The following is a 13,614-nucleotide window of genomic DNA, read 5'->3' on the forward strand; positions in this document are numbered from 1 at the left end:
TAGTATACCGTATTCAATGAATGGCCAAATGCTCATAAAGCAGCTTTTGGATCGTTGCATGTAGTTCCGTGAAGTTGGATATATGCTGTAGCCAATCGACGAGGACAAGACTCAAGTTCTGCATCAATAGAGGAAAGAGAAGGATCGGTTTTCAAATTAAGATGGGTATTTTCATTGCTTCTAACAGTTCGACTCGAACTGTAAAAGTTTGGTGTTTGCAATACAGAGAAGGGGAGAAAAGCCCTTGTATGTCCTGGGTTTTTTAAGCGATCTGCTGGAAATTGAAACACCGTACTTGATTAACATTTGTTTGACACTTTTATATCACACAGTTGATGATAAATATATTGTATCGACTGGCATAGTGAAAAAAAAAAAAAAAAAAAAAAAAAAAAAACACAACATAACACAATATGTTTATGAAACAACATTGGTTGCAAATAAACAAGAGAATATAAAAACTGTTTCTTTTTTGAAGAAATGCCTTTATTTACTTTAAAATACACAAATTACACTTGATTCTACTAAAACTTGAACACTTCCACTCTATAAATAGGTATACCTTGCTCGCCACCAAATTTGCCATTCTTCTTCTTTCTAAAGCGAGTCAATTCATCTTGCGGCGCGTCTGCATTGTCCTTATTTGCTTGTCTCTCTAATGATTTCTTTGCACGCGCATGCTTGTGCTTACGGTTGTAGGCACCTAAAATGTTTCGTAATTGTTCCAAATCATCAATGACTTCGATTTCTTGAGAAATTAATTCACGTAATGTATGTACGACAGGTTGAAGTGGTGGTTCCAATATGAGTGTAGGGAAATGAACGTCTAATATACTGTTACAGAAATCAACAATCTACGTTATTGCATTAGTATCCTTAAAGATAACCTCATCATCTCAAACTTACATTGCGTCGATTATTCAGATTAGATGATTTTTCTTTTAACCAACCCGCAAATGTTGTCAAAATAATGGGCAGCTCCACTGCATCAATGCGCTTTAATGCTTGTTGAAGGAAAATATCATTTCTTGGTGCTTCTACAACCATCTTGAAGTATTTATTGAATCGAGTGCCTGCCCACTCTTCGTGTTCTGTCTGTTTAGCAATCAAAGCCTTGACGAGGATTACAAGGTCACTTTCAGGAATATCCAACACTTTTTCAAGCACGATAGGCATCAGAGCCCAATCGTCTTTATCTAGCAATGTACGAACAATACCCTTTTCACAATAACTGCTACGGACAAGTGATCTTGACATCAAGTAAAGCAAAACATCCACAGGCCAAAAATCGTCGCTCTGTTCAGCTGAGCAGCATCGAGACAGAACACTAGACACAAAGAACTGTGAAAGTTCAACCGCCTTCTTTTTAGTTGGCACGAATTTAGACGTCATCCACTGGCGGTATTGTTCTGTCTTGGCCTCAAAGGACGCTTCGGTCATGAGTGTGTCGTCGCTTTCTTGTGTGGCTCGTTTGACGTTAACATACTCAAAGAATGTCTCGGTGAATTTTTCTTCTGAAACGCCGCTCTTTAACAACTCGGCCAATGTTTTCGATTCAGACTTATGTGCCTTATTTATCTTGGCCACCCACTTGTCATAGATGTCTTCTGAATCTTGCAAATCGGCTGAAAAGTGCAAATCGCGCATGACTGTTTCATTTCCACTGCGAGAAAATCCAATGTTTTCAGATGCACCTACATCGTCACTGATACCCATAAAGGCCACTGTTTGCTTCATTTTTCCCATAGCTGCCATCAGGGACACAGGTTCACTGTAATAAGGACAGAGCATCACAATCGAACTTGTATCCACCATCTTTTTGGACGTTTTACCTGTACTGTTTGCATACTGAGTAGTGGAGGAAATGGTGATGGCCAGGTGAGAGTTAGGTAAAGCTGCGATACTGTAAACACAATTTTTGCTAAAAGTATTCTTTTCTGTCGTCTTCACTACTTGCTCTGCTTGCAGTGTACCGTACTTGACGTCCCAAACACTCACAACATGTTCCTCTTCTTGTTTGCTCTTGATACGAGGAGCAACCATGGCTACGTAACTATCGCCCAAGGGTGTGATAGCAGCAATGTTACCCAGCACTTTGTCTTGAAATCGGTAGCCTTTTAGAGGGATGGACACATGATCGAGCAAATGACATGTCATCTTTTTAGTTGAACTATACTTGAGTTGTAAACGCCAGATGGACCAGGTACCGGCTGCATCTAACACTGTCAATCGACCGTCATTAGGATCCAAGGTAAATGCGATTGGCTTCTCGGTCAATTTGATATCCATGCTGGCCAAATTATCTATGCTTCTACGTTCAACATTGACATAATCCAATTTAACTGTATAGTGATTGGCTGATTGATTGATGGTGACAACAATGGTGGATCTAGCAGGAACTACAGAAGAAGGAATACAACAGTGTGCATTGGATGTCACAAAGACCGTAGACCAAACTACGCTCGTATTCTTGTGTGCTTTTTGCTTGGCTATTAAGCGCTCGAGATCTTTGGTGTTTAATTCAATAGAGCCATTTTCACTAATCAAAATGACATGAGAGTGTAAAGCAGAAGAAATGTGAATGGCATGAATACGTTCTTCAAACTATATAATGTATATGAGAATGGCTTTTGTATAGAGCAACTCTTGTAGCTTACTGTTTTTGTAATGTGATCGGCACTGTCGTTATCATTGTTCTTTGTGTTTTTCCATAACCAAACTGTTTTTAATTGCTCTTGCTTTGGTAATTCAGGGCTAGAAGCAATAATAGCATAAGTATAATCAGCCGAATCGGGATCCTGTCCACCGTCTTGGTAAGTGGCAGGTCCAGCAAATGCAACACCAGGTGGTGCAATCCAAGATTGGGTGCATTTTTGATCCATTGTCTACAAAAGAAAAAGTAAGTTTATTTGAAATCAATAGTAAGCTATTTTATTTTTCTTTTTTACATTGTAAATTTTGAAACCTTCGCCTTGAACAGTGACAGCAACATAATCGGCAATGTCAGAACGATCGGAATCTCGGGTGACGTCCAAAATAGATTCTAATGCATTAACGCCAACTTTAAACAGACGACCATCGTTTTCGCCAATTTTTTTGTTGAAACGTGCAAGTGGAAAGGCTTCTTCCAAGACAAATCCTGGCATTGTATAAATGTAAAAAGTAAAAAAAAATAAAAAATACAAATAGAAAAAAAATGTATAATTCAACAAAAATTGAGGCTTAGATCGGTATTTCAATGGCAAGTCGATTTATTTTTTTTTGTTATGCATTTTTCCATTTGATTTTCAGTTGAAGACTGACAGGTAAGGCGGCATCTGTGACTGTAATGTATTCTCCGTCGTTCACAAAATCACTCAAAGGCTTCTCCAAATTGCCTAATGTAGCTTGGTTTAATACCTTTGGGGCTTGCATATAAATCGATTTGGTTGCTGTTCGTAAACTAGGTTTCTTTAATTGACTATACAAAAGAAATGGTTATAACCAGTTAATTTATAAGTTGGATTCTTTTTACGTATCAGATCTTTCAGCAAGATATTCAATCAATTGATTCACTATCATTTCTTTGTCTACTTCAGCCGTTTTTGATTCATTTCCGCAAACAGGGCACTCTGGTTTCTTTTGATGTTCAAAAGTGTATGTGTAAACACCAGCATCACCTGTATACATCATATAGTTGTTGAGATGAGAAGCGACACATGTAGCTAATTTATAGGCTTCATTACAGCAAGAAGCTATTCATGATTTTTTAACAAGATCCAGCCGTTTATCGTTGTTTTTGTCTTTACCTGCAATAACTGCATTGGTAGATGCAATGGCTGGAATGATATTTTTAACAACGCCCTGAGTCAAAGAATAAGTGACTCCGGTAATATTGAATTCATTCGCTCTTTCCAGTGCATGCTGGTATAACCAGTTGATATCCTCTGGGTTGTCTGTATCATATTTCTTTGTTCCCCATATACGTGGCCACTCTAATACAGAAGCCCATTCAATACAATGTTCGGGTAAACGTGGTGTGTTTGCAATGGTGCAAATAGGATATGTAGTTGGTTTATTGAGCATATCCAAAGAGCATTCATAACATGAGGTCACAGTAGGTAAAATAATACGCGCTTGTCCCTTGAAACCTTCTGTTCCACCGTCAATTAAAGGTTTCCAAGTATTTTCCATATCATCCTCATCCATCATTTCTAATACCTTGGCATTAATCCATCGACGTGCCTCTACAGAATCCAAACCACAAATAATCAATTGAAACTGTTTATAATATTCATCATCTTTATCCTGAATTTTCTCAAAGTGACTATGAACTATTAGTAACCAAGGTGCCTTTCAGCAAACCAGAAAAAAAAACTTACGGTACGACTTGTACACCAGGTACACGACTCATGACAAAGTTTGCTGCGACAATAGCTTTTGGTTTTCCAATATCTCTTTTTCTAAACAAGAACTGACGATTGAGATTACTCAAGTCAATTGTGTCCATATCAATAATATGTATTTGCTTAAAACCTGTGAGTGCCAAGTTTTTTAATATTTCACAGCCTAATCCTCCGGCTCCAATAACTAAAATTTTGCATGCTTCTAACGCTTCTTTCACCTATAAAAAAAAAAGATAAGCAACAAAGTGAAAAAAAAAAAAAAGACGGAGATGCACCTTTAAAGTATCAAGAGGCTCAATAATTCCGTTGAGAATTTCTTCATTTTCAACTTCTTGAAATTCACTGGCTTCAAGCATGTCAACATCCGAAGGTGTTCTTGTTGTCATTTCTATAATTAGGGATTTTCTCGATTATTAATAAATCAAAATAAAAAAAATAAAAAAAAAAATAGCTTAAAAAAAAAAAGAAAGAAAGAAAAACCTTCGTCACTTGGGTAAGATGTGGTTCTTTGTCTTTTGGAATCAGGCAATATCACAGGTTCTTGTCTTTTACTGCCTTCCATAGAACAAACAAAAAGAAGGAGAGAGAAAAAAAAGAAGAAGAAAAAAAAAATAGTTATGCAGCTTTTCTTTTTTTTTTATTTTTCTTGTTCCGTACGAGAAGCGACCAACTCCAAATTATCATCATAGCCATCTAAAAGAAAGCCGATATTAGGATATGATAGCATAAAGAATGATTATATTTACGCTTCTTAAAGTCCTTTAATGTCTCTTCTGGCTCTGAAACTGTTTGCATATAATACATTTGATAAAATCCAGAATATAACAAATTGTTCTCTTTGTCCACTTCAAATGATTCAATAATTTCTTCAATCACTGAATCCTCAAACTATCAAAGTGTAAGAAAAAGGACTTTTTTCTTTTTAAAAACTTACAGGACGACCGTTGGTAGCTGTAGCAAAATCTTGTAGTTCTTTCATATTCCATTTTCCATCCTTGTCCTATATAACATAAAGTAAGTATTATGTTGTATACATGACACATTCACTCTAATGTAGTACTGCATCAAAGTTATCAAAAATAGTTTTTAAAATCTTGACATGAATTAGTAAAATAAAAGCAACAATTCCCTTTACTAAAAAACCTTTTCAGTCTTTGGCTTGAGTTCGCCAGTTTCTTCTTCAATAAGCAAACTATAAACGTCGTCCTTCTTGTCTTGTTCTGACATATAAAAAAGTTTTAAAGAAAAAGTATATTTAAATTATAAAAGCACATGTTTTTGTATCTCAGAAAATCTTTGACAGATACTTTATGATCGTTGGCAATGGATAAAAAGGTAGTTTGATGTGAGCAAAAGTGGGAGAGAACGATTCAATTAGTACTAAACAGACGCGATCTTGAAGACCACTCTACCTTTTGAGCATCATTTTTCTTTTTCGGCAAGTGTCTATTATCGTTGGTCAGTGCTGTCATCATGGGTGAGGCATGGCTCAGATTGAAATTATTCTTTGTATAACAGATGTATGAATACTACCCTATAAGTCAATTTCAATCTGACAGAATCAATACGGTTTAAAATCATTCAATTTATCAGCAAATATACTAAACTTTATGAATTCCATGTAAGTTTTCGTTTGTGTGTGTGTGTTTTTGCTGTGACACGGACAGAACAGTTGAAACAGCATCAACATTATTGTTCTCTATTTTTGAACCGAGTAATTTAGCTTTACTTTACAGTAACACGTGTTGAATAGTGTCAGTAATGACTTATTCTTCCTTTTTAGTACATTCATTATACAAGCCTCAGTTGATCTTTTAGGAACATTATACGATAATGATCCATGTAAGCAACCTTGAATGGATCGTTTAAGTATATAAAAATAATTATTCAGAACATAAAGTATAGTTATTGAATATCAACCAGACTTTACTAATGGGTTGATAACCAGTGATATATTATGATTATAGGATATTCGTCCGTAGAATACTGCAATAGAAAAGATGATGGAGAATGGCATTCTACTGCAAAATAATAAAAACAAGCTAAATTTATCCACCTTCATCTACAATCCCTCATTTACTATCTTTGTGAAAAAGATTTATTCCTTAAAAACAACAGTTATGATAAAATAAAATTCAAAAAGTTGATCAAAATACTTTAAAAGTGGGTAATACATTTCAAACATCCGATCAAACTAGTTTCGTTTTCAGGGTAGTATTTTACTATGTCATGAAATATTAATATAAGATTGTAACCGTTTAATAGCAGAATGAAAGATAAGTTTATGATGTTTGAAACATAGATATGATTTTAACTCAACAGTAAGTAAATAAAGAAAACTATTCACCATCATCATCGTCCTCTTTTTCAAAACTGGCTTCTGTTATCCAAGCATTGTAATTGAGCTTTTTCTTTTGGTTGGCTTCAGTTAATATGTTTTCAATATCATTTTCGACACTGCAACTATTATCATGATAGATCTTTCGTAGATCATCCAACATTTCCTAAAAAATAAGTAATATTAGATAATGCAAAATATTGGTAGTCTTGCCCGTCATCTTACATCAATTGTATATAGAAAATTAATCAAGTATTCTAAAGATCCTATCTGGATTTGCTGCAAGGACTTAGGAAAACAAAAAGAATAAACGTCCTCAATTTTGTACTCTTTTTTTTTTTTTTTTTTTTTTTTTTGGCAAACTTATAACAGAGAGTTTTCCATTGAAACCAGCTACTTGGATTATTGGCATCTTTATGAGGAGAATATCCTGGGCACGGACATATGGTATTTCCTTTATGAAAGTGTTAAGATGACACTTTGATGCAATGGTTGATTTAAGCTTGTCTTTATAAATCTTCTTTACTGTTGCTTTCTTGGCCATCTCTCCAGTACAGCCATCGATTATATTTTCATCATCTTGTGTCATCACCAACCGCAAATCCAACTTAAAATTTTTGACCAGCTCTTTTACAACTGCCGCTTATGGTGTCACCCTTAAAAATAGTTAGACGAAGTATAAGTTGCATAAAGTTAGAATAAGATATTTACCATCGCAATAAAACATCTTGTTTTCTTCCTAGAAATGATTCAAAGATGTAGCTCCAGAATTTGTATTGGTAATCTGCTTCCGAATACATCTCAATGAACTGCTTCGAAAAGACCCACGGACGGTTTGCATGCATGTCAGGACTAAACGGAATCATTTTTAGCAAGATAGATGTTCTGAATGACTTTTTCTTGCGTGTCTTGTGGCTTATAGTTTTTAGTGGTGTTTATAACATCAGCAAGCTTTGCTAGAGTCTTGAACTATAGGTAAAAGCATTGGTTTTATTAGTCACCAGAGATCATTTTTATCAAATGAAAACTACCTTTTGAACTGAGTAGCTATTTTTTCAATGTTCTACCCATCATTTATCTTGATTGATGATTTGTTGTTTGAGCTTAAGACGACATTGTTTTTCAGCAAATTATAAAATACAAATAGTTAATACACCTGTAGAGAGAGCCTAGTGTATATACTAATAAATACCCAGCAAAGTATCAGCTCTTATGAAACACGTCGCCTTTCTTCTGCTTTTTTCTTTGCTATTACATAATAAAAAAAATCAGAAAGTGAGTTTGTCAATACATTTAGAAATATAAGTATACCTCATTTCCTTTTATCTAATTGATATAACAAAGTAGATTTTTAGGTAAAAAAAACAGTTTTGTCTTGTAGTTTGTTTAGACATATAAACTTACTTCTTTTCTGAGCTTTTCTAAACCTGCTTTTTTGATTTTTGGCCTTCATTGCCAAGTTTCTACTCCAACATTGAGCAACGTGAAAAAAGCACAATTGTATACAACAATTTTCTTCAAAGATAAATTTGATTGCATCTGCCTCAGGAATACTACAATCGATTGTGATTGGTTCAGACTGCATAGAGCAGTTGTCGCTGAACAATTTGAGCCATTCTAATACAGGTGCTACTGATTGGTCATTGGTGAGTAAATAACCTACAGGTACTCCTTTTCCAGTATCAGGATGTCTGACAACTAAACTGTACAAGACTTCATTACTTCTTGATGATATTCCAAATGTTGAGTCCAAAGAAAAGCACTTTGAGACTTTCATTACATCCATTTGCCATAAAGAGATGAATACACAGAAGAAAACATTATCTAACGAGTGATCAATAACTTTATAACCACAGTCGATAATTGAAGTGATTCAAACTCATTGTTGTCAAACTAAATCATATCCTTTGCTACCGTCAGCCAAACGTTATAAGCATCGTCGTAATGAAGCATCTTGTCCCGCTGCTGTTAGTCTTCCTCCATTTCTTGAAGAAGACGTAATCTTACTCCTCTTATCAAAAACCCTTTGCACAAGAAATTTTCGATCTTATCTCACAAAGTATCCGAAATTGACATATGTTGCAAATCAGAGTAGGACCCAGGAATATGATTGTGGTCATTTTTTCGTGTAAGCTCAACAATACTTGGATCAGAAATGCGACATGTCACCGTAATGATGGCGTTACAGCCGATTTTCTTAGAATTTTTTTGTATTGGTCGACCGCTGTCGTCGTTCGTTCTGGCCTTAGATACCTAAGTGTCAGGTCCACGATGACACGCATATTTTTTACTCTACAAAATCGTCTTATGACGGCCCAATGAAGGGCTCTCAGTTTCCTTAACTCTGAACCTTTTGTTTATCCAGTGAACACAAGTAGAGTCCTCCAGTTTTTTAAGCTCCTCTTCCCAATTATCTTTGCTGACTTCCATCTTTTCAAAATCTGCAACATTAGATGAGTAAAATCTAGTTCCTGAAGTTGACATGGCTAAATGAAATTAGTATTGCTAGTTCTAAAATTAAAAACGTAAAGAAGTATTTCAAATAAATTGCCAAAACATTTAGGGCATACATGATCTTTTTTAATGGAGGTGTGACTTTTTTTTGCTTTCGTCATTTAGAGCAAACCCAACAGTTCCTATTAAATTAACTTTAATACCCGAAATCAAAAAATTGTCACCCAACGGTCCCTATTATCGGCCCTATTAAAGTTAAAAGGCCTCAAATTTTTGTCCAAAGTGATTAAACTTAGAGCAAACCCAACGGTTCCTATTAAAGTATTAAATTTAATCGGTCGGAGTTAAATATTTAATACCTTTTGTGAGGTTGTCACTTTATGGTTCCTATTAAGTCGGACCCTATTAAAATATCTACACTATATTTTTTAAAATTGACATGAGCTCTGACAATGTTTAAGCAGCTATAGCAGAACGATTCAGCAAATTTAAACAGTTCCAAAACGTAGCAAATTATTATCTTCTTGCTTTGAAAGGCTTTAATCTTGAATATGACGAAGAAACCCACTATGTCAGGTCAGTTTCTGGTCATAAAGTTGTCAGCCGAGACCGCATCGAGGATCGTCTTTGTCTCATTGCAGATAGCTTCTTGTAATCACCAACCTACGTCAAAAAGACTTTTTGCTGCCGCTCCAGAATGCGCTGAAGCGTATTTATTAGTATTATTAAAGTCATTTAACTTAAGGATTACCGCTTTCTTCAGTATAAGTACAAGACTACTAGTAAATCTGGATTTTTACCTTACTAGAAAATGACAGCTGCCACCCGCCAGGTAACTTATGAATACGGATATCACTCTATGCACTTCAAAACCCATGGTTACTCTGCCAAGTGCGTTGATGAATATTTTCGTATGCCAGAAAATTCAGCGATGTAGTTGAAATTGTTTTGCAATGTTTATCATAGTAAAATTCAGCTTTATTTAAACTAAAAATGCAATCATCCATCAACTTATTGCATTCTCAATGTATAGAGAACTCAACTGAATGCATTCTGAGGTGACATATAAGCGAAAAATTTAAAGATCCATTATTAACATGATTTACATATAGCATTACACGAAAGGTAATAGGTCTGATAATTCCTATTAACTTTAATACCTTTGGGCGAAATTTGAAAACCTATTAACTTTAATAGGGTCGCTAAAAGGATCCGTTGGGTGACAGCTTTTTGATTTTGGGATATTAAAGTTAATCTAATCGGGACCGTTGGGTTTGCTCCTATATAGCTATATGAAGAAAAGAAAGATGATAATGGAATTGGGGATTCTGTTTATAGGGATCTTTGGATCGGCCGTTTTTTGCAATCGAACTTCTTAATAGCCTTTGGGTCTTGAAGTAACAGCTCTGTTTCAAAAATTTCAACTTCGGTTGTGATAGGGAGTTTGTCAACTATTATTTTTGTGATGTTTCTTTGCTCGCTAACACAATAGATCAATCAGGTGTCAATTTATATAATATTTACTTGCTTTTTACCTGAGAAATTCCTTCAAATCTTCAACGTTTGTCGTTAAACCTGCGTAATCCAAGACGACTAAAATCACTTCTTTTTTGGTCGCGTTTAAAAACTCAATAAAATCTAAAAGGCAGAATATATTAATTCAAGATTATCTTCAGCATGTACTGCCTATTACCTGTCGTGGTGCCATCTGTCTCCTCTATGGTGTCCGCATTGATGTCTCGTTTGTGAAATGGCTGATCGGCATCGGAAGTTTTCGAGACAAAGACTTTATCAACTATCGACCGACTTCGTAGCTTATCAACCATTCTTTTTATGAGTCTTATTCTGTTTTGTTCTTTTTTGTCACAGGGTGACTTTCTGACGTATCCCACTATTTCTACACCTAATTCCTTCTGCGTCTTCAAGAATTCTTGATATTTCTCATTATATTCTATTATATTTTTAATCACATTTGCTACAAACAAAAAGTCAATAAGGAAGTCAATACGAAACACCTTCACTTTACCATGGTATTTGTCTTCTAAAACATAAAGACTCCAAAGTCGGGTATAAGAACCAGTTTCGTTTTTCGATCTTTTTCGTGAATCTTCATCTTTCATAAAGTCTAATTTGTTTTTACCGCAGAACGAGCTGAAGTTGTTGAGTGTTTTTTTGCCAAAATATGTTGAACATTGTACCATTTTGGCAAATACTTCTGAGAGTGCTACTATTTTTAAGGTATACATATCATCGAGAACAGGTTCGGTAGAGTATATTTCACCAATAAATTTTAATACTTGAGCTTTTGTTTCTGTATTGCAAATTAGTAAAGCTATCACCATTAAAACTTCAAAATCATACCCAGTTTGGTTACAGATTCATCGGAAAAGTTTTCGTTTGGCGCTTCATTAATATATTCTTTGAACACAAAAGGGTTGCCATATAATCTTGATTTCAATATCAGTACAGGAACTGCCGGATCAGTTAAATAGCACACCTCAAATTGATCGCTTTAATGCTTGGAACTTTTCTAAAGCTTGAACGCTGTTTTCTTCATTAAACTTTAGTTGAAAAAAAAATGCAAAGTGCTTGATTACGACTTACACTATGTGGAAAAATTATTCGCGCATTTTATAAAAAAAAATTAGCGTACTTTTTAAATAAAAAATCACACATCAAACAAAATCAATTAGCGCACCTTTTTTTAAAGAATTCACACATTACTGTATACGCGAAATGCGCAAGTTTATTAAATAAACCTACAGTTAAGACAGTCGTCAAATTTGGTTAGAAAATGTGCCTTTTTTTTTATTTAGTACGTGAATTCTTTAAAAAAAGGTGCGCTAATTGATTTTGTTTGATGTGTGATCTTTTTTATTTAAAAAAGTACGCGCATGGTTCTTTCCGATAAAATATCTCACCAGTCGGTCAACGCAGTCATGCAGCGACCACAGGCACCAGCGCCTCCTATCAAATTGAAAAATATGCCCTGGTCCCAAGTAGTGGCTAGGAAGCGAACATCACTTATGAATGCTACTTTCGAATACGACATTCACAACAGTCAACAAGACAACGTTATTCACTCTAAAGTGTGGAGAGCAGGACGTTCTCCAGGTAGTGTCCTCCTGGACATGGCCGATAGATCTGAATCGCCCGTGCAGCTCATGGCCCTGATTGCGAAACAATTTCTATCACGAATCGCAGTCGCAACCACTAAAGAAGGCAGTCGAAAGATTGCTGAAATCAACTTTGATCCCTCAGATCCTGCCGTTGATCACATTCTTAAAGACGGCATTACTTTTGAAAATGATGCAGTTAGGCTTTTACCTTGTCGAGCCTTAGATCCAGCTGTCCCTTTAGTTCGACTTCGACTATCGAATCTTCCTTTTCTTAAAGAGGACATTCTTAAGGAACAATTGAAAATGAGTTTGGAACCTTATGGCTCCGTTCTTGATTTAGGGATCCTACGAGAATCCCACACTGGTACCTATATGGGTACGGACTATGCTATACTAAGCGTCCCAAAAAATGATAACAGATTTTCTCCCCTTTCTCACCATCTTCCTTGGTATCAGTCAGAAGATGAAGGCTTTTATGCTGTGTGGAGTGACATGCCTACCTATTGTCACTACTGTCATGCTGAAGGACATGCTGTCTCTGATTGTCCAAAGAAACGTTCATCCCGTGTTTGTTGGAACTGTCGCGCTAGTGGCCATATTGCTGCTGAATGCGCAAAAAGCAAGAATAAGCCATTTAAAAAGGCCAGAAAAACTCCTACTGCTCCACAAGACAGAGTAGATCAAGTTGAGGCTCAGTCGAGCCAAGCTTCTAGTGGCATAACAATGCCTAGCACTTCCTCCCAGCCTCTCACTTCGAATACTATGAAACGTAAACGTTCTATTCGGAACGAATCTGGTGATGACCCAAGAATTCATTCCTCTACTTTGCTAACAACTGAGGAGGACTCTATCTTGGTATCCACTCAAGAATTCCTGAAAGCTATCTTCACAACAACCGCTGAATCACAAGATGATATTCCAATGGAAATTAATGCTAGAAGTACCGACAATCCACATGTTGCTACAGACATAGTTATAGTGGATCAAGCCACCAAAAACATTCCTCAATCTCAACATCAGGCTGCCATGGATAGCCACCATAATGGCGCCCCAGCAGGATATAACTTTCGTCATGACTCTTTAGGTAATCTGGGATCACCAATACCAGCATGCATCCCCAGTGATCAGCAGCACGGCACCACAGTATTCAACATTGATGGTGCTCTAACTCAATCTAAGCAATAATGAATAATAGATCGAAAGAACTATTATTCAACATTTCTTCATTGAACTGTAACAGCTTGGTGAAGACCCATGATACCCAAAAATAATCCAATTTCATACGTTACTTACGCTCTTTAAACTTCAATATAATGGC

The 13,614-nt window shown here is 35.7% G+C and overlaps 4 protein-coding genes across 4 annotated transcripts; 1 reads left to right on the top strand and 3 right to left on the bottom strand.

Annotated features, from left to right (window-relative positions):
• Window positions 1–524: 524 nt before the first annotated feature.
• On the bottom strand, window positions 525–3,146 carry RO3G_15074 (uncharacterized protein; the record flags this gene model as incomplete). The annotated part of the gene is made up of 4 exons (XM_067669658.1): window positions 525–854; window positions 907–2,604; window positions 2,658–2,885; window positions 2,949–3,146. 4 exons carry the CDS (start codon window positions 3,144–3,146, stop codon window positions 525–527), a joined length of 2,454 nt encoding a protein of 817 aa, XP_067525759.1.
• A 364-nt stretch (window positions 3,147–3,510) lies between these two features.
• RO3G_15075 (uncharacterized protein) lies at window positions 3,511–5,612 on the bottom strand (the record flags this gene model as incomplete). Its single annotated transcript, XM_067669659.1, has 7 exons — window positions 3,511–3,659; window positions 3,789–4,306; window positions 4,362–4,603; window positions 4,661–4,773; window positions 5,132–5,273; window positions 5,320–5,385; window positions 5,529–5,612. The coding sequence occupies 7 exons, from the start codon at window positions 5,610–5,612 to the stop codon at window positions 3,511–3,513; spliced, it is 1,314 nt and encodes a 437-aa protein (XP_067525760.1).
• A 4,897-nt stretch (window positions 5,613–10,509) lies between these two features.
• RO3G_15076 (uncharacterized protein) lies at window positions 10,510–11,003 on the bottom strand (the record flags this gene model as incomplete). Its single annotated transcript, XM_067669660.1, has 3 exons — window positions 10,510–10,657; window positions 10,713–10,815; window positions 10,871–11,003. 3 exons carry the CDS (start codon window positions 11,001–11,003, stop codon window positions 10,510–10,512), a joined length of 384 nt encoding a protein of 127 aa, XP_067525761.1.
• Window positions 11,004–12,161: 1,158 nt separating this feature from the next.
• On the top strand, window positions 12,162–13,481 carry RO3G_15077 (uncharacterized protein; the record flags this gene model as incomplete). The annotated part of the gene is made up of 1 exon (XM_067669661.1): window positions 12,162–13,481. One exon carries the CDS (start codon window positions 12,162–12,164, stop codon window positions 13,479–13,481), a length of 1,320 nt encoding a protein of 439 aa, XP_067525762.1.
• Between the last annotated feature and the right edge of the window lie 133 nt (window positions 13,482–13,614).

Source organism: Rhizopus delemar, genomic scaffold, assembly GCF_000149305.1.
Source record: "Rhizopus delemar RA 99-880 supercont3.15 genomic scaffold, whole genome shotgun sequence".
Classification (NCBI taxonomy): Eukaryota; Fungi; Mucoromycota; class Mucoromycetes; order Mucorales; family Rhizopodaceae; genus Rhizopus; species Rhizopus delemar.